The sequence below is a fragment of the Drosophila erecta genome, unplaced genomic scaffold, assembly GCF_003286155.1.
Source record: "Drosophila erecta strain 14021-0224.00,06,07 unplaced genomic scaffold, DereRS2 tig00000055-arrow-pilon, whole genome shotgun sequence".
Classification (NCBI taxonomy): Eukaryota; Metazoa; Arthropoda; class Insecta; order Diptera; family Drosophilidae; genus Drosophila; species Drosophila erecta.
In genome coordinates, this window is record NW_020825200.1 from 15428397 (window position 1) to 15448370 (window position 19974).

Below are 19974 nucleotides of genomic sequence, written 5' to 3' on the forward strand. Positions count from 1 at the left end.
TTTCTCCGCTGAATTAAACTAAACATTTGGCTCTTCTCCATTCCAGATCTCACTGCCACTCTAGAATCACCGCCATGAAGCACACGTCGCCGAGTGGAGCGACCTCCAGCTACATCAGCATGTTCTCCCGCCAGTGCCTTTCCCACCCAGCCCGCTCACCGCCCACACCCACAGCCACACCCACTGCCGCTGCCCCCCGCCCACCAAACCGCGCCCCCCGCTGGCCGCTCGGCCTCTGGACGCTGGTGATCGCCAGCGGCTGCTTAATGCTCAACGCGCCGACGACGATGGCATTTGATATCGGTGAGTAGCGGGTCCAGATGAATTGACTTGGCAGAGCAACAGGCGAGTCAAGAAGTCAGAAGGTATAACCCCAAGAGCCCATCAAGTTGCCCAGTCAAATGGCGGCCCAATGGTTCGCCCAAGATGACTATCGCCGAAGGGTCGGCCTCGTGCCTGGTTTTATTTATTTAATTGACATTGAAAGCATTTTTGTTGCGGCCCGTCATTTCGCGACAGGCGACTGTTGGGGTTTTCTGCCAGGCCAGAAGACTGCTCCGCGGGGAGTCCTCCACTGGACATGCTGCAGCATCCTCAAGCGCCCCTGCGGGCGCTCCTCCACTTGGCCACATGGCTGTGGGGCATCTGGCTGGGCTGCAGCTCCGGCTCCAGCTCCAGCTCATTAATAGGCATATTGACATTTTTATGCCGCATTTAAGGCATGTCATGGCAGCCATAATGAAGCCATAGCGCACTGGCTTAGGATTACGTCCCATTTCAATGGTCATCGCATGTCGGCGGCTCATAAAGGCCGTGGTCAGTGAAAAGTTGGCCTGGAAGGAGCAGTTCCAAACGGAACTTCATTGCAATAATGATGCCGGAAGAGGCAAATTGTGAATCGAGTAGTACGAAAATAAGTCCGAAAGCTGCGCGCCATGATTCAACTTGCAACTTCAGCTGCCACAAAATGCTGCCCCGCCAACCCACGAAAATGAAATCCTTCTGCCATAATATTTATAGTTAATCAAGCAAGCCAAATACATAAATACAAATCCATAAACATGTTCATTTCGGGCTCCAGAACTCGACTGCTGCCGTTGCCCTGGCAGTATTTGCACTTGTACCCATTCCCCGCCAGAAGAGCAAACACATGCCAAAGGAGCACTCTGTCGAAGGTTGTTGTTCCAGTTGTTGTTGCTGGGGCTAGACACATCGGAGCGAGTTGAGTTAGCAAAACATGCAACAATTTTCCAAGTGAATGCACTTGCAATATGCAGTGCATGTCGGATTGAGAGTCGGGGTGAGAGATCTGGCTTTTGACCCAACCTGGCCCATGCATCCAGGCATCCGGGCATCCAGGCATCCGAGCATCCGAGCACTTCGCTCTTCATTTGCGTAGCCGGCTATCAAACCCAATCAAGTGTGAATGCACTGGAAGCCAGCTTTCCGATGGGAAGGGAACCACTTGGAGACCATATACCTACCACACACTATCTGCTGTACATGCATATGATTCTGAATATGCTCGCAAAATGGCAAATAATATTGTCCCACAGAGCTGCAATTAACTTAGACAGAAAGACCTAAAAATAGGATTCATTTGCACTTCAGTGTAGTTGGATGTACGTGGCATCCACATCACAGAGCGCACTTTGAATTGGTTGGCTGAGTTCGTCGTGTGATTATTTATAAACTTCTAAACGAATGCACGCAAGCTCTGGAGGAGATCAAAAGTGGGACTGGGACTGGGATTGGGATTGGGCGTGGTGAGCCCGCTGGGCCTTGGCAACAAAAGTCATGTCAAATCAGTGTTGATTCTGTCGAAATGCCAGCAGGCGACCGACTGTCAGACGCAGGATTCGGCTGGGGGGCTGGTGGATCTCCCGAGGACTCCTCCGTATCAAAGGCAAATGAGGGGGGAAAATGCAATTGGTGGGCTATAAATTAAGTAAGGTAGTTGACTTTGGCAATGATTAAGTGTTTGGTTGACTCAAAATGAGATATTCTTTAAGAGCAGACATGGGCATTTATAAGCATCCTCAAACTCCAACTGACACTTGAGGCTTTTTGATGTATTCGATGGCAGTGCGCAGACCGCAATTCACGGGCTCTATATTTAAATACTTGCGTCGTCATTAATTAATGTTAAAATTACGATTCCCTCTTATTTCCAGCCACGTGCAACGTGCCCCTGGGCATGGAGTCGTTACTCATAACAGATGCTCAAATCACAGCGAGTTCCGCTCATGACATGGCCTTCGTGGGACCGCAGCATGCCAGGTAAGCTGGCCCAGAAGTGGCCAAAAATGATGGAAGCGGTTAACCCAAGGCGACGGGTTGTGGAACAGTACCTCAGAGTGGAAAGTGAATCGTAGCTATGGGCAAAGAAAGTATAAGTAGCTATGGGTTCTAAGCACTCCTTGGGTAAAATGCGCCTTTTAAGACTCATCATCGATATCGTCAGCGATCAGTTTCTGAGATTACAGACCTTATATTGGTTTACGACTGGAGCCCTGTCGCTGCCACAGCTCCCGGCTCATTAACCATTTAACCCCCAGTTGGAAAACAGCCGGGGATGGGGCTTATCTGCGATGCCGCTGCCCTGCGTGTCCATTTAATTGCTAATTTTATAGACAACTTCGTTAGCCGATAAGGCGGAGTCAATAAAATGGAAAACTTTGGCCACCGCTCCAGCGGCCTGCAATGACAACGAAATTTATATTATGACACAAACAGTTTGCCCATCAAAATACCAATAGTCCAGATACAAAGCGCCGAAATCGAACCAGCGCCAGTTTTGCATATCTGCCGATTATTCGAGATAATATTTGTTGTTCGGCTAGCGCCTTTTAGGGGCCATAAAAGATCATCCCATCCGCTGATGGGAAATCTTTTCATGAATATGCCAGCGTCGATATCCGAGGAAAGGGTCCCCAGCCCTTTGCCCAGCTAATTAAATGCACAAACTGGTTTTTCCTCGCAGAGCGATCAAAGTTCAGGCGAGTTTGTGACAACAATGAGGATTGGAGTGGAAGACGATTGGTTTTCCACCGACGAGTCTGCTTTAATTTCAATTCTTCGGCTTTGTTTGCATTTTATTGTCGCCGCCGAACAGAAGGGCCTTAGGAACGGGTTTGGGCTTGGATTGCATGCCACGGAATGGGGCATGGGGCAGGAAGTGGCAAGTAAGGCGATGCGGGACGCAGATTGAGGCGGAAGTTTCGCAATTGCGCTGTGCGACCAGTGCCGTGATTGATGACACCATCAGATGGGCCCGACTTGTCGTGTAATTAGTATGGAATATCTTGGCGGAGTGGGCCAGCACACTCGTGGCCATAAACATGTCAATTACCGCATGAATTATGGCCAGAAATCAATGCAAACACATTGGACGCCACTGCGCGCAGGTGAAGATCCGTTCTTAGCCCTTCCCTGAGTGCCTGCCCGCCAGAATGTGCCGTCTGTCCGCCTTTATAGACGTGCACTTAAAAAACACTCTGGAGCAGGGCTGACTGACAACCAAGGCACCACCAGCACACACCACCACTGAGGCATCATTAACATTACCCCTTTATGGCGGTACTAAAATATAACCACAAAGACAACGCGTGTTGAGCACGTCTGAGATAAACAAAATATATTTGGCTGTGCTCGCCTCCTTTTCTTTCTGTGGCGGATTAACCGGAATTTGTACCAAGGAGCATTGAGCAGGGGACGGGCCACGAAAGTTGAGATCGGCCTGGGCTCCGATAAGTTGGCCATGCGGGCAGACTCTTCAGCCGGGGTCGATGCCAACTGAATCACCTGAGTGGCGTGGTGGGGGCAGATCTCAGAATTCGTGGCCGGGGCTGGGGTGGTGGGGCATTGGTAGTCGGTTCGTGGGACCGCCAAGTGGATTCGATTGACAGACGATGTCAGATTGCGATTCCTGGGAGGCTAAGTGCCCGAGGAGAAAATGTTCAACGCCGCGGGCTGTATGCTTCTTGGAGCTGCGTTTAAAGAGTGCTCCAGTTGGAGCTGCAGAACTTTTCCCCAATTCACCTTACACTAATTTCCCTTCGGTGGCGCAACTATGCAGTGCTAGAAAACACTTGGGCTCCCCAACTCCTCAGCTCTCTGAACTTTCTCTTTTGTCTTTCGATCTCCTGCCCCATCCAGCCAATCCCCAACTCACAATTTCCCCGGCATGCCCAATCAGGCGAGCTGCAATTTGCTTAGCCGAAAGTTCCACAGAGTCAACCAGTAAAGTTCAAAAGTGCAGGCAGCATTATAATTTGCGGCTGCCGTGCACTTACCTAACTAGACTAACTAGCTCGAAGAGATGTGCTCGAAAGGAACAGGAACTCGACGTAATTCATTTCGTGGACGGGATGGGGATGGGAATGGGGGTCTCAACATGCACTTACGCGAAATTGCTGGCGGGGATCGGGATGGGGATCAAATGGGGATCGGGGTCCTCGGGAGGCCATGAGATGACTGCGATGACGGCGATGACGGTTTGTGGTCCCGTCTGGGGCTATTGAATTACGGAGATTAGTTTAATGACAGTTGGCGCTGTTTGATTTTCATTACCGCGCCCATCGTCCACCGCCAGGCCATTACGTTTACAACCTTTTACATATTGCGGCGATGAGAGGGGAAAAAAATCCGGACCCCCAGCGATTAGATGGCGGAGTCCTCCGGGCAGCACAGGCAGTTGGCCAGTTAGCCAGTCCATCAGCGCTCGAAATGAGCAGTCGACGGTGGCGCAGATTGTTAACTCTGGCAATAACAATAATTAAAGTCAAGTTGAAAGGCACATAACTGCGGATATTAGCATTTTAAATGATGTTTGCTGCTCCGCTCTCCACTCTCCACTCTCCACTCTTTCTCCGCCCGCCTCTGGGCCACTGGACAAAAAGGAGGACCCTATTTTATGAAGATTAAATTGACCTTTCTGCCCGACTGTGGATGTAGTATAATTACAATTTTCCAGCGCCTCCCATCCACTTTGGCCCACTCGAGGCACTTCCGAGCGGTATTTGGAATGAGGAGTCCTGGTGAATCATTTGCATGGCTATTTTGTGCGAAGCCAACTAAGCGATGTCTCAATGCACGCGGAAGCGCTCTACTAATGGCTGTTCGCCAAAGGCAGGGGCGGAGCTGGAACATTTTTTAGAGATTCCCAGTCCGCGGCCAGCATGCACTTAAAATCCCAGTTGGCCGGCAAATAAACATGGCAATCGAATTCAATTCCAATGGCCCGCTGGCAGCCGCAGGTTCGAGCGACCAAATGAAGCAATTTGCCACGGAGCCAACGACGACAGGAGGCCAGCTCCAGCTCCAGCTCCAGCTCCGACTTGACTTTGCTTGACTGGCCTGGGATGGAAGTGGGTCTAGGCCTATGCCTGGTAGCAGGCCCATGAGTAATGGCCGGGCATTAAGGCAGCCGAAATGCAATCAAGCATGTAAAACTTAATTGAAATATAAACCGAGAGCCGAAGTGGTAGTGGTTAACGTATCGATGGCTGCGGCGGCGGGGCTGAACATTGCTCAAGGTTCGTCCGTCCGGGAATAGGTTAAATTAATCCTTAATTACACAGACAACATCCTGCTGTGTCTAAAACCGCAAACAGCTTAACGAACGAGACGAGCTGCCAGACAACGCACCACAAACGCCAGTGGTTGCGATTGCTGGGGGGCTGGGGGCTCCATGTGGTGCCGAACGCTTAATGTCAATTAATTTATAAAAATCCCCCTCCATCCATGCCAGCAACTGGTTTCAGCCGCTACTGTAGAGGAGCCTGATTAATAAACTTGTGCCTCTTTCCAGACTGAAAACCGATACCGACGGAGGAGCCTGGTGCCCCAAGCACATGGTGTCGAATGCCCTGAAGGAGTACCTGCAGGTCGATCTGCTGCAGACGCACGTCATCACGGCGATCCGCACCCAGGGTCGCTTTGGCAAGGGTCAGGGCCAGGAGTACACCGAGGCCTATGTCCTGGAGTACTGGCGACCGGGCTTCGACAAGTGGCAGCGCTGGAAGAACATCCAGGGCAAGGAGGTAGGTGTCCGCCGCTCACTTGCTAGCGAAGGAGCTAAACTAATCCCATCTCCTATCCGCCACAGATTCTGCCCGGCAACATCAACACGTACAGTGAGGTGGAGAACGCCCTGCAGCCCATCATCCTCGCCTCCAAGATCCGCATCTATCCGTACGGCCAGTACGATCGAACCGTCTGTCTGCGCGCCGAGATCGTCGGCTGCCCCTGGGAAGGTGAGTCCAGTCGGGGAATCCGCATCCGAGTGGCGGCGATAGAGCCCGACATGAGCAATGATAGTGCGGAGGGGCTAACAGGGTCTTAGTGTCAGCGCCAATTTATCATGCCCCAAGCCGAGGGGCAGCCTGTTTGCAATTAGAGGAGCAAAGCGGCTTAAGTGTTCGCAGATTGGCTTGTGGACACTCGCGATTCGCAGGCAGTGGGGAGTGATGAGTGTGGAGTGTCCAGTTGCTCGAGTTCCAGATGGCTTATAAGGCCTGGCATGATCTCCGATTGGAAGCCACTTTAAATAGCTAAGCAGTCGCATCTAATGCATGTCGAATGCAGCCATTTACTTCACTCCCAGTTGGGTTTATTTCACTACCCGTTCCACCAAACTTGGTCTGCCCCCAAAATTCATAATTTCCATTAGACCTTATTTACCGCATTATGTGCTTGTTCCGCGAAAGCCACCAAAGTCTCCCCGAATCGCATGGCCCACAGGCCAAGAGGACTTGGCCACCACATAACAAGGAATATCCAGGCAACGTCTGGCCCGAGCCACGTAATCCCATCAAGGTGACTGCTGCGCATTCCCGATTCCTTCCCAACATATGGCACCGCAACTTGACGGTCGCGATTTCTTTTCAACGCCATGAGCACTGTACTTGAAATACATCGCGTGCAGACGTTGGAAAAACATCCCATACCAGTCCGATTCTCCTGGCTAGACCCGACCGAAATCGAAATCCAGACGACGACATGCCGGGCACGCGGAACACCATGTCCCGTCTGTCGTCCGATACCAAAAAAAAGAAAAAAGAACATTACGACTCAAAAACAACTCAATGCACTGCTAGAATGAGGTGGACGCAGTGCACCATCGGATGCGAAAATGTGTTATCCCATTTGCATCCTATGCTGCTCATGGCTAGCAGATGGCCAACGAGTTGCTGCCATCACTGCATCTGTAAGATAATCCGAATGGCCGCCTATGAGCCACACTTTCTCGCAGTGTACGCAAACAACATGACCAACCTGGTCTGCTGCTCCTAACCTTTACTTTGTCGATGTTTTGCACGCAATTGTCAAGTAGTGCACGGCCAGAAACAAGTCTGGACAAACAAATTTTTCTATGATTTCCATTGGCTGGGCGGGCACTTTTCCGCCGCCAGCAATACAACAGAACTGGCCAGCGAAACGCGCCTAATGACAATTTGTAGAGCCCCCAAGCTCCCAAGTTTCCAGGTTCCCCAAACTGCCCCGAGGAGCGGAAAAAGGCGCGGAAGTTGAAAATTATTCCGTAAATTAACGCAGTGCTTGGACCCGGGAATTCCGGGAGGGCAACGCAGGGAACTAGAAACTGGTAACTGGGAACTGGGAACTACGAACTGGCTCCTAGGAATGGGACGAGCTCCCCTGATAAGTGGCGCCATTTGTGTGCGCGGGAACTGCGGCACGCCCATTTGCGCCGAAACGGGGGATGTGGGAGTGGAGGACTCGGGGTGGCAGACATGCAAACCTCCTGACCGCTCACATTTTGCGGACTATCATTTGATTTGCCACGGGGAATGTGAACACGAGAGCCGCCCGACATGGCGCATTTCATATGCAAATTAAACAAGATAAGATGGGAATGGATTGTGCCCACAGTGGCCCAAAAGCAGATGGGTCTAGACAAGTGCCAGACGGGCGGGCAGTGGGCGAAGAAATCAATAAATCTCCTTCTCGTGGCCGCGTCGATTTCATTACGCGATCATTAATCTGCTCGAAAACATGCCCGAATCGAATCATAATTGTTTATAAATTCAGGCAATAAATTCCGGAAACTGGTGGCATTTGAATGGCCTTTTTGGACCCACCTAGGGCCGCTCCCGAAGTATTCGGCCCGGGGTTAAAGCGCCACAATCGTTAGAAATAGGGTTCAGCGGCTTATCTCCCCACTTTGACATACAAAGCGTGGCTAAGCCGGAATTTGTTACGATTTAACAACAGCTCTTGATATCGTCCAGTTGGAGTGGGAATCGGGTTTGCATATGCGCGCTCGAGTGCATTATAAATGCAGCAACTGATTAGCGTTAAGCCGGGGATTTATGGAACCCACTCGAACAGCTTCGAGGGCCCGTAATTTATGGCCATTTTAGGGCACTACCAGTCACCAGCTGGCCCACTATCTTGGTGTTGAAACGCTCGCGGCGCTGAAGAAATGCCCAGCTTAAGGGCAATTGACAGTGGAGCTGCCAGGTGGGTGTAACTAAAGACGTTGGCAGCTAAATGGGTGGTGCTTTGTCCACACTTAAGGCTGCTTTCCAATTCCCTTTGAGCTCCGGCCAGTCCACTGGGACCACTCCGCCATCCATCTGGTATCCTCAATTTGAGTCATCAGCCAGTTGCGCGTTGACATTGTTGCCGTTGCCGTTGGCTTGCGTGCCACATCCAAGAAAGGCGGGGAAAAATTACATTTTATATATTGCACTTACCCGCTGTCTTGGCGACCAAAAAATATGTATATATATAAAAGTAAAGAACTCCACGCACTTAAGCAAGGACTTGTCCTTACTCTGCTCATTTTTGGCCGCATGAGCACCGCTCCTCCGACAGACGCGACACGCAAATAAGGATCGCATGCAGGCACGCGAGTAACGAGACACACAGAGGAGGAGGAGGAGGAGGAGGAGGAGGCTTTCATCCTTCTGCCCCCCAGTGCTCCATGGCTGCCCCGTGCTCCATGAGGCTGGCATTGTAAAACGCGTTGCGTGGAATGTCTTTGCAGTTAATTAAATATGCCATATAGCGTTTACATTCGGCCTGATAGCTCCTCGCAGGAGGAGGATGTGGTGGTGCAGGTCTTATCTGCCGGCTCCGTCGTAATTCACGTAATTAAACGAGGCGGTCCAGCCGCCAGTCCGAAGGCCTTGAATAATAATTAATATTTTCGTTCGAGCGCACCCACCCACTCCACTTCATGATCGATAAGGCTCGCTGGGCCACCTGGGCGCCCACCATCATCATTATCCACATATGCATGTGTGCCCGCCCAGTGCGTAGCGCCCTAATTACGTGTAATTATGTGATTTTTGGTAATTATTGGAAAATTCCTGCGACTGCCTTGCGCCGCCTACCAATCCTGCGAGCTTGTTTGTCCGGGTGTCCTGCTCCCCACGTGACCCGATTGTGTAAATAGACATTCTAGTGAATTAGTTAAACGTGTGTCTGCGTTCTCCCCCAATCGGTGCACCCATTTTGGCCGGGGTATAATTATATCGAGTGCCTGGCAACCCCGAGTTGTTGGTTCTTTCGATCTGGTCTAATTGTTTTCGATTTTGTAATTAGTGTCAGGTGTTTGTTGGCGAGTGCCGGCAGATTGCTATCCTTACTCGGTGGACTGAAGCCCTAGCTCTTCGGCTACTTGGTTTCCCACTCTGGCCGGCTAATCCACCCACATCCAGCACAGGAAGCCCATGACTCAGCCCCCCACCCGCGCACAACGCTTGACTTTGACATTGAAAAACTATACGCTGCCAGTGCCTCGATCCCTTCGATTAATGCGCAACATAACCACCGAAACTGGGGTGCTTGGCTGCCTCCAAAGTGGCCACAAAACGAAATTATGCTCCAAGTAACCCAATATCCTGCACACCTCCTAGGGGAGCTCACCGAATCCCTCGTCTTGGGGGAGTGCGCAGTGGAAACTTTTAATTTAGCGCGGTTTTCGGGCCAGCGAAATGGGGAGGCAGCTACACTGGAGCCCAGAATTGAGGCAGGGCAGATGTGATTGGTTTCCGAGTTCTGAACAGTACCGAATTTCGGCTCAGTGTGGCACCACATTTTGTCAGACATTTGTCCCAACACACGTGACATGTCTTGTGTGTGATTTCCCGATTCAATCCCCTTAGTCGGCAGCTCGGGTTTCGTTATTTTCGTCTTTAAGTTTTTTGTGTGCCTTCCCAGAATTTCCACACTCGAAATTAAATGTGCCGCTTGGCTTTCCCTGCATTTCAGAGGGCATCGTGTCCTACAGCATTCCGAAGGGCGTGCAACGCGGCATGGAGGTGGATCTGTCGGATAAAACCTACGACGGCAACGAGCAGGGCGATCGCTATGTGGACGGACTTGGTCAGCTGGTGGACGGGCAGAAGGGCAAGGACAACTTCCGCACCGACATCCACGGATTCGGCAAGGGTGAGTAACTGAACCGTGCCACTTGCGCGAAACTTTTGCATTAATTTCAACGAAAATACGAAATTTTCCCGGCTAAAACAGTCCGCTTCCCGTTTGAAGCTGAAAACTATGAGTCTAAAAGGTTTGCCTTCCGCAGCCATAACTTTCTCCCAACAATTTTACACGAAGCACTGTGGGCGAGGTCCGTAGATATGAACACAAATCCATGGAATTCTGATGCCATAATTGCAGGAATCTTCTATTTAGTTCTTGATCTTGCAACCCAAGTAAAGTACTTTCTCCCATTCGAGAACCATTAGGCCCACAGTGCGGCGATGGCCCATTGAAAGCGAAGAGATTTATGGCAACAGAAAAAACTGATTAACATCGAGTAATGACAAAAGTTCAGCCCATCTGACCCCCATTGCGCCGCCGAGAGCTCACTTCATTGAACATCGAGGGGGAAAAGTTGGGCTCGCCAATAATTTGACTGCACAACACAATAAGCAAAAATAAATAATAACTTTGGACCATTTGCTGGCGTCGCAGTAAAACTTGCCGGATAGCAGGCCGAGATATAGACTGCCACGCCCCCTCGCCCGCCATGCCCACTGCCGATGGGCGGCCGTAAAAAATGTAAACATTATGCATAGTTGATAATTTATGGCAACTCTGGCATTCATTTCCGCCCCAAAAATGCAAAAGTTCTGGAATTTGCGAAGCCAGCCAGTTTATATTTTTCCATGTCGCCCCGCCCCGCGACTTCCACCGAGTGCCCCACATGCCCCATGGATTGGCAAATGGCCAATAATCGAAATTATTGAGAATCGAGCAAAGTTCGGTTGGACAATTAGACATGCAGTCGCTGTGTCTGCGGAAATTCGAGACGAGCTCGAGACGGAGTCGTGAAGGCAACGCACTGCAACGGCAAAGTTTCCGGCGCATAATTCCGATTTGGATTCGGATTCGGATTCCAATACCCGTCCCCGTCCCCGGTCCCGGCACACCCATATCTCGGCTTTTATGGCAACTATTTTCTCGTCGTCTGCTTATTTGCATTATAAGTGGGAATCAATACTCCGCCGGGCCGGCGGGCAGAGGGCATTGTATAAATTCCGGTTAGGTCTTGCCCTTCTCCAATCCCATGAGCATAAGCACATAGTGGCTGCAAGCTAATATTGCATGATTTCTGCTCGGGGCAACTTCGCTCCCCTGAAGTCCTTTCTAAGCCCCCACGTGGGGGACTCGTTGCCCCACCGAAATTAGGGCCACGCAAACAAGGCAGCGGCAGAAAAATGGCTTAAATGTCGCATTGGCCATTATTTCTAGTTACACAGAGTTTGCCCTCCTCCTTACCAACCAACCAGACCAGCCAAACTCAGACCCAAACCCAAACCCAAGCCAAACCCAACCGAATCCAACCCGAAAAAACGCCCTTTCGTGCGCCTGCCGTGAGCATTTATTTGTTTTGGGGGCATTTGGGAAAAACTTCACCCCAAATGTGCCACTGGCAATGCCAGGTTGGGGACTTAAATAGCTTTACATGTCAGCCCGCCGCAGGGCTGCTCTATTGATTTCCCCCGCATGAAATGTTCATTTTATTTCATTTTGATGGGTTTTTATTCATTCCAGGTTATGAATGGATTGGCTGGCGTAACGATACGCCCGGACTGCTGGGAAAACCGGTTGAGATAGTATTTGAGTTCGACACGGTTCGCAACTTCAGCGCCATCGTGCTGCACACCAACAATATGTTCACCAAGGATGTGCAGGTGAGCACGCACTCCAGTCCTTGCAGCACCATATTAATAGCTAAATTCGTTGCTTATGAGCCAACTAAATGATATGCCCCATCTCCGCCAGGTATTCGTGCACGCCAAGGTGTTCTTCAGCATCGGAGGTCGCTACTTCTCGGGGGAACCCGTGCAGTTCTCCTATATGCCCGACACCATAATGGATCATGCGAGGGATGTGACCATCAAGCTGCACCATCGGGTGGGCAAATATTTGAAAATCAATTTGTACTTTGCCGTCAAATGGATTATGCTCTCCGAGATCAGCTTTATATCCGGTAAGTGTGGCACGTGGGATGAATCTGGCACAGAATCGCACTGAGTTGCAGGGAATTGCATTTGCCGCTTGAGGAAATGGAATTGCATACGAACAAATGCATTTTTCAGCTTCATTTCACTCTCGAGCTCTCGATTATGCGACAACACAACGGCTGAGGACTGATGGATTTTGGGGGGAGGGGCGATGCATTACTCCTAACAGGGGATAAAACATTTTTCCAACATTTTGGCCAATAACAATGGACTGCATAGGGAGGAGGGGGAGTGGCCAGGCCCCGAGATAAACGAACGCAAACATTTTCCTCTGCCTGGAAAACTAAAGTCAATTGAATGCGCAAAACCCGTCTGCTTGCAAAATGTAAACAATCCGAGGCTCAAGGGTGGAGATACATCTACGAGATACATGCATTGCATTTCGGCTTACTTTTCCATGCATATCCCGACATGTCCCGATTAAAATTTCCCCAGTGCAAGGCTCAGTTCGAACCCGGATTCCAGAAACCCTCCGCTCTACCAATTACCAATCTCCGGTCAGTGAACCGAAGATCGCTCAAATTCATTGTGTTCGGTGGCGAATCCACGTAAATCCCGCCGTTGTTAGGTGTGAAATAGGCCAAGGGATAAGTTGCCCTGGCAGCGAGTTTGATTGATGAGCTCAATAGAGCGTGCCGCATGAATAGGGATTTCCGGTGCCTCACTTTTCCCGGCAGATGGCACTTGGATTCGGGATTGCACTGATGGGGGAACCTAATGGTTTTACGCAGGGAAGTTGATCGTAAATCGCACCCAGCTCCGTTCTTATAAGTCAATTAGACGGGCTGAACGCCTAGCGAAAATATTAGAAATCGGTTTAGGAATGAAGCACAACCATGGTCTCAGTTCCCAAGACGCACAGGAGGCTCACACAAAGGAACCCAGCGATCTCCAGTTCGGGCTCATAATGACGGAGCGCTGTAAGGAGTGAAATGCCACTCGAATGATCCGCGGATCACAAGTCCTGAGTGGTTTGCCGCAAGCATTACGAGGCGAAATGTTTTTTGTGGGAACAAGGATAACCAGAGACGAGACCACAATAAACAAAACCAAACTGCCAGGCTGAGTTCCCGCAGTCGGGCAGCAATTACATGACTAGCCAGAAAGCAGAATCGTCGCCACGAAGCATTTGTCACGCACACAAGACGACCTGGGATGGGATCCTACCTCCTGAAGGGAGTGGGTTGCAACCGTGGAACAGCAGCAACCAGGGGCAACCAGCTGTTTTTTATTACGTTCACCTCGAGTGCAGGCCTCCAAGAGGCAGAAACTAGGGTAAGGGTAAACAAAAGAAACGCACGTCCAGCATGGCAGGGAAGCGTCTTTCGAGGGTATGCGTATATTTTTATCAGGCACTGTGCGAGTGTACACAGATTTAACCCCAATTTGTGAGATTTGCTCGCGGTGATTGCAGTCGCTGTGGTCGGGGAGCCGCACTCCGCGCCGCTAAAGGTTTCTAAAAATACAAAGGCCGAAAAATAAGAAAACAATGACGGGACAGAGAGAAAGGCCCCGGGGACACACAAAGGGAATTAGTTATAAAGGGCATGCGACAGCAGCAGCGGGATCTGCGCACTGTGGCAAGGATATGCGGCATATTCGCCATTGCCCCGCAGTCCCCTCTCTGTGTGTGATAAATGTGGCACGAAATATTTTAATTATTTTAAACGTTTTATGGCCCTGTGGTCGCCCAGTCGGATACTCCCTGCGCAGGCGGAAAAAACGCTGCCACCCGAAGGACAATGGCGGCGTAGAAACAAAGGACACCAACCAGTCCTGTCTGAGATCCAGGCACATAACTCAAAACAGCGGCCCGAACTCCACGACGTCCCCGCAAGAACTTCACACAGTAATTACGCCATTTACTGTCTAAGAAACGAGGTCACCCACTCGAGAAGGCATTTCTGTTTTGTGATGCCCCCAAGATGTTTGCAGGATAAAAAACATTTCACTGCGTTGGGAATCCTGCGAGATCAAAGGGAACGGGGGTGCAGGTGTTGCTTCTCAGGATATTAGCTATAGGGCTTGGGGAGTGTTAGGATCAAATGGATAAGCACATGGCAGATTAGCTTACTCCTAACTCCAAATGGCAACGGTCGGGTTTTCCAGCTCCAACTCACTAATTAGCAGCAATTTCAATTTAGATGCCAGTTTATCAAGGGGAATGTGCACTTTTCCATCAGTAGTAACTTGTTCCAGGGTATGACAGCTCCAGCTGAAAGCGGATCATGCCCTAATCCCTTGTATCTCGTCCGGCACACATTCGCCGCCACTTGAAGGGCTTCAGTTGAGCTCCAATCTAACTCTTTGCGCCTTGCCCTTTAACCCCCAGTGCCCGCCATGGGAAACTTCACCGACGAGCAGGAGCAGCGCAGCAACTCGCCCAGCCAGGCGCAGGATGTCCACGATGAGACCAAGGGCAGCGAGTACCAGGCCAACCGGAACAAGCCCAACGGAGTGGGCGGCGCGGCCGGAGGCCTGGGCGAGGGCGTGGCCGCGGCGGGCGGCGATTCCGGCGGCAACAACAAGTACAACAACGGGCCGCAGCGTAAGTAGCCGACAAGCCTGATAAATCCAATTAACAGCTCACTTTGCCAATGCGGCAAATGCCGATCGGGCCTTTTGCTGCTTTTTCGCTCCTCCGGTTGCGGATGCTGGCTAATTATTTAGTTGAACAATATTTACATTTAATTTCGTTTCGACGCGCGCGTTTGTTAATTTAAATTTCAATTTGCCCTTTGCTCTTTGCCGCTTCCATTGCAGTAATTGCGCCACGCCCCATCGATCAGGAGCCGAACGACGCCAACTTCATCGGTGTGGTCATCGTGGTGCTCACCACCATCATCATCCTCCTGGTGGCCATCATCCTCTTCATTGTCTCGCGCACCAAGCGCGCTCGCGGCAGCAACGTCCTGGACGCCTTCCAGTACAGCTTCAATCCCAACACCCTCGGCGGCAACGTGGACAAGCACCGTCCGAACGGCAACAGCATCAAGGTGGGTGGACTGTGGAGTGGTCGTGGGGCACTGGTCACTGGGCACTGGGCACTGGGCTTGGGAATACGTGTGCGTAGTGGACGGGAAATTCCTGTCTCGAATTCCCACATAATTGTTCAATGTAGCGTGGAGTTTCCACACTGCTTAGTCCTACGTGAGAAGCCCTCGTCCGGCATTTATTTAATGGGACTTTTCAACGCCCGGCGACAGTGTGCGTGCTCTCTTGATTTGTGGGGGTCATGCTTAAGTGGCCAGTGGGGGGGAACTTTAAAGTTCGACCCACTGGAGGAGGTGGGCAAATTCGATTAAAGAACTTTTTCTCGGGAGGAAATTAAGAGTTCTGTGTGCGGAAAAGTTTATCATCGCACTGAGGAGGGGAACACGGGTTTTCAGCTGCGAAACTATCCAGCTGGAAGTCCATGCAACAGATGGCCAGGATTGGGCATTTATTTGGCCAAAATGTGCTTTAATAACACTCCGAATATAACTGAATCGACCCTTTAATCTAGCCGCAAGAGCTATAGAATCTGAATAGCTGCACAAGGCCTAAAACGCTTTATGCATTAGCGCGACTGTTAAGTTAGGTCCTTGGGTCAGAAGGTACTAACCCCATTCCTCGGCTCTGTGCTTCCAGGCCAGCGTGGACGACAACGACTCGATTGGAAAGAACAGCCTCTACCACGAGCCCTTCAACGTGAACATGTACACGAGTGGTGTGAACGGCTATGCGGCGGTTAATGATTTACAGTGCAACATGACGCCCGACTATACAGGTGTGTAAGCCCCCCTAGCCCCCCTTTTAGCCCGCCCCGCTGGCGGTGGACGTTTCCGCTGGCTGGCGCGCAAAGTCATAAAATATGGCGTCGCCGGCAACTAATGCAAATAAATTTTTGTGGCAATTCCCCTGACTAAGCTGACTTTTTCCCTTCGTTCCCCCGTTCCTCCGCTCGTTTCGCGACCACAGATGTGCCGGAAGGTGGTTACGCCGTGCCCCACATGCAGGATTACATGCCCTCGTCGAAAATGGGAGGAGGCGCGCCCGGCGGTGGTGGCTACGTGAATGTGCGGCGCACCCCGCCTCCGCCGCTGAGCAGCATTTTCCCGCGACCGCCCACCGTTCCGCCGCCGCCCATGGAGAAGTACTACGCCACCACGGCCATCTTCAAGCCGCTCAAGGGACCGGGCTCGGAGCGGAGCGGCTGCAGCAGCAACACCAACACGGTGAGCAGCGGCGGCGGCAAGAGCAGCCACAGCCATAGCAGCCACTGCAGCACTGGTGGGCCGGACCACAGCGGCATCTACGACGACGGCATCGGCACCATGAACTCCAAGGCCACCGCGCCCATGATCAATCCGTACAGCAGCGGGAACAGCTCCTCGGCCGCCGCGGCCGCCGCAGCGGAGTTCCAGCGCGCCAGGACCTACAACTTCCGCAGCTACCCCGACAACCTCTAGTTCGAAGCCTCGCTGAAGCTGGTGGCTGGGAGCGGTCCCAAGCGGGCCACTGCCTCCTCCGCCGCCTCCGCCGGCAGCACCACCATGCCCAAGAAGCCCCAGCACCTGAGCCTGGTCGCCAGCTCGGCGGCCGGCTACGGAGGCGGTGCTCCCAGCAAGCCCAAGTACAGCCTGACCCTGCACAACAACAAGCTCGCCCCGGGCGGCAAGCACCTGCGCGATGGCCTCCAGCAGCGCCAGCACCTCAAGGCCGTGGAGGGGGTGGGGCTGGTTCCCCTGCCAGTGCCCCTGCCCGTTCCCGTCGACGAGGTGGTGGGCGTGCACCTGAAGGCCGGCTCAAAGGCGGTGGTCGCCACTGGCGAGGCTTCGGGCAGCGTCACCAGGCTGGCGGGGGAGGGAGGCAGCAGCAGCGGCAGCGGAAAGGACGGCGCCAAATGCGGAAATGACAATGAACTGGGTGGCGGAGTGGCAAACGGTGTCATGAGGGCACAAAACAACAGGCTGTGGTATCATTGATGAAAACCCCATATTGAATGGATTTGAGGTGAGTTCATCAGTGCACGAATTCAATAGATATGAACCTACACCCACCTCATGGAAAACTGTTTTCCTCTACCTAAATATATTTAGTTTACTTCTCCTACGAAAGTAGTAAAGTGACAGATATCACAAGTGATTAACCTCCCCTTTGTTGTATTACTTTTATATCATCTACAGCGAGATCCTCTAAACGAAGATCGAATTGAAAATGCAACAGTAAATAAACAGAAGACGTTACGCCGAAATTAAAATCACCGAGTTAGGTCCACGCCAAAAATGGCGAAACGGACGGAAAAAGTAAAGCACAAATAGTTGGATTAAAAGGCCCAACAATTGAACCCACTGAGCAAACAAGAAACGCAGCGAATCGAATCGAATCCAATCGAAAACGAATCCAATCGAATCGAATCGAATGGAAAACGAGTCAGTCGCCTACCAATCATTTATAGAGTAGTAGGGTCGAGAATATGCCAACAACGTAGCTAATGAAACATGTTAAGAACACCCTGTAAATATACGAGTTTAGGAATGGGTAGTGAGAACCTGCTTATGATGGCAAGGAGCTGAATTGCAAGGACGAATCCAGGACATCATGCAAAACTCACGACAAGATTATACACGAATCATGAGAATATTGAGACGAATTTAAGGTCTAGCATTTAGCGACACAATTTGTTTATAAAACGAAAAACGAAGCAAGAAATATTATATTGAGTAACACCTATACGACTAACTAGCTTATAATAATGTTTAACTGATTTGTAGTACTCTTTCGGGAAGAACACTGCGATCTGCGAACTAACTGTACATGCCTGTGAACCTACCCCGACTAAACCTGAACTATATGAACTATCTGAACTATATGAACTATATGAACCATCTGAAGAACCCTATAAGCGCCTACACTCACACTACTTAAGCCCCACTGTACATTTTCTGTGTATAAACTTATAGACATAGATTGTTTGCTATGGATGGAAACACGATGACGCGTTGAGCAAAATTACGTAGGAAAATCCCCGATTTCCCGGGGTCGGAGATGATGATAAAATTGTAATGGAATTTAACGGACCAAGAGAGCGTGCAGAGCGACTTCGCCTAAACCAAGAAAAATGAAGTTTTCATCAATGATTTGTGATTCAATATTCAACTATTTATATTTATAGACACGCGGATGCGAGTATTCAGTTCTCAATGCTAACTCTAATTTATCGAATCGTACTACCCGCAAACAAATGACTCTGACTATAAAGAAAGCACTATGAATATAAAACAAGAAACAAATCGTATTTATAATTAATATTAATGGATAATCATGTATATGTTCCTTTTTAGTTTAATGCGCATTAGTATCACCCGAAACTTACTAAGAGTTAAAAGTAGTAGCTTCGTAGTAGTTTAAAAAAGCAGCAGCAAAGATAAAATAATTTTAAACAACCGAATACATAGTCAAACAATAGGCGTGTTGGAAATAGCATAAAGTATAAACGAAACGAGACACTCGACACCCATTAATAACACTAAAAATTAGTTTAAATAGTAAAACCGAGAAAAAAACAAAAGGAAGAAACCCAAAACAGGCACACGCTCCACACAAACAACGTTTAAAATGTTTGTGCAAGAATTTGCAAAGTTTTTAACAACAAAAGATATACAACTTAAAATTAAGCAAGCGGTTACAACCATATTCAAACGTATTTAATAGCATTAGGCTTCGAGATATGTCCGTATGTATTTCTCAACTTTCTGCACAAATTCTAAACCTTTCGACTTTCCACTGCACAAACGGTTTGCCAACACTGGCCCACTGAAAACACAGCAACAGCAAGACACGATCGATCACTGCAAGAAAAAACACTGTCCGCCACTGAAAAATTACTATCGAGCAAAAACAAATCACGAACCTACCTACAAGACTTGTGTAAATTAAAAAACGTAATGAAAGCTAAATAAAACGATTAGACATTAAGTTAAAAATACATTTTGTAAAAATTAATAAAAGTACACTGTAAAAACTTATATACTAATGTAATGGTTATCCGGTCTTTTGGAAATCACGGCAACGTCATTAAATTGTTTATTTACGGTGCGCTTGGCGGTCGATATACCGACTAGTTTAATTTCTAAATTAATTTAAATGCATTTATTATGTGTAAATTTTTCAAAGGCAAATATATAGTATTCAATTATTTAAACAGCAAATTCCAATGTTTTTCTTGGCGTGGATTCTTAACAGCATATATCGTTTCCAAGGCAAACGATTTAAGAAAATGGGGTTCTGTTTTCAGGTGGGTTTTTTCTCCAGTGACATGTCTGACATGTCCCGATGACATGTCCTTTGTGGTTTATGTTTCAAGAGACTTTAATGTTGCAATGGAATGGAAAGCTGTACGGCAATCGAAAACTCCGCACACACTGCGTTATTTTAGGGCACTGCATAAACAGACATACCCAAGGATAAACAAATGCCCATCAAC

General features: G+C 49.8%; 2 protein-coding genes across 2 annotated transcripts in view; both read left to right on the forward strand.

Annotated features, from left to right (window-relative positions):
* The window catches only part of LOC6543109, a 28222-nt gene extending 11246 nt beyond the window's left edge, over positions 1-16976 (forward strand). Inside the window, exons 2-12 of the mRNA XM_026978584.1 lie at positions 47-303; positions 2175-2280; positions 5813-6044; positions 6110-6257; positions 10243-10422; positions 12034-12173; positions 12265-12472; positions 14839-15054; positions 15270-15502; positions 16137-16275; positions 16467-16976. Of these exons, the coding sequence (XP_026834385.1) occupies positions 75-303; positions 2175-2280; positions 5813-6044; positions 6110-6257; positions 10243-10422; positions 12034-12173; positions 12265-12472; positions 14839-15054; positions 15270-15502; positions 16137-16275; positions 16467-16957 (2322 nt within the window). The 5' untranslated portion in view covers positions 47-74 and the 3' untranslated portion in view covers positions 16958-16976. The remainder of the gene's footprint in view (positions 1-46; positions 304-2174; positions 2281-5812; positions 6045-6109; positions 6258-10242; positions 10423-12033; positions 12174-12264; positions 12473-14838; positions 15055-15269; positions 15503-16136; positions 16276-16466) is intronic.
* Positions 16977-17020: 44 nt separating this feature from the next.
* Positions 17021-19699, forward strand: LOC113564069. The gene is made up of 2 exons (XM_026978585.1): positions 17021-17501; positions 17675-19699. The coding sequence occupies exon 1, from the start codon at positions 17042-17044 to the stop codon at positions 17471-17473; it is 432 nt and encodes a 143-aa protein (XP_026834386.1). The 5' UTR covers positions 17021-17041; the 3' UTR covers positions 17474-17501; positions 17675-19699.
* Positions 19700-19974: the final 275 nt, after the last annotated feature.

Coding starts and splice junctions, on each gene's coding strand:
- LOC113564069 (XM_026978585.1), top strand. CDS start 17,042: ATGCCCAAGAAGCCCCAGCACCTGAGCCTGGTCGCCAGCTCGGCGGCC.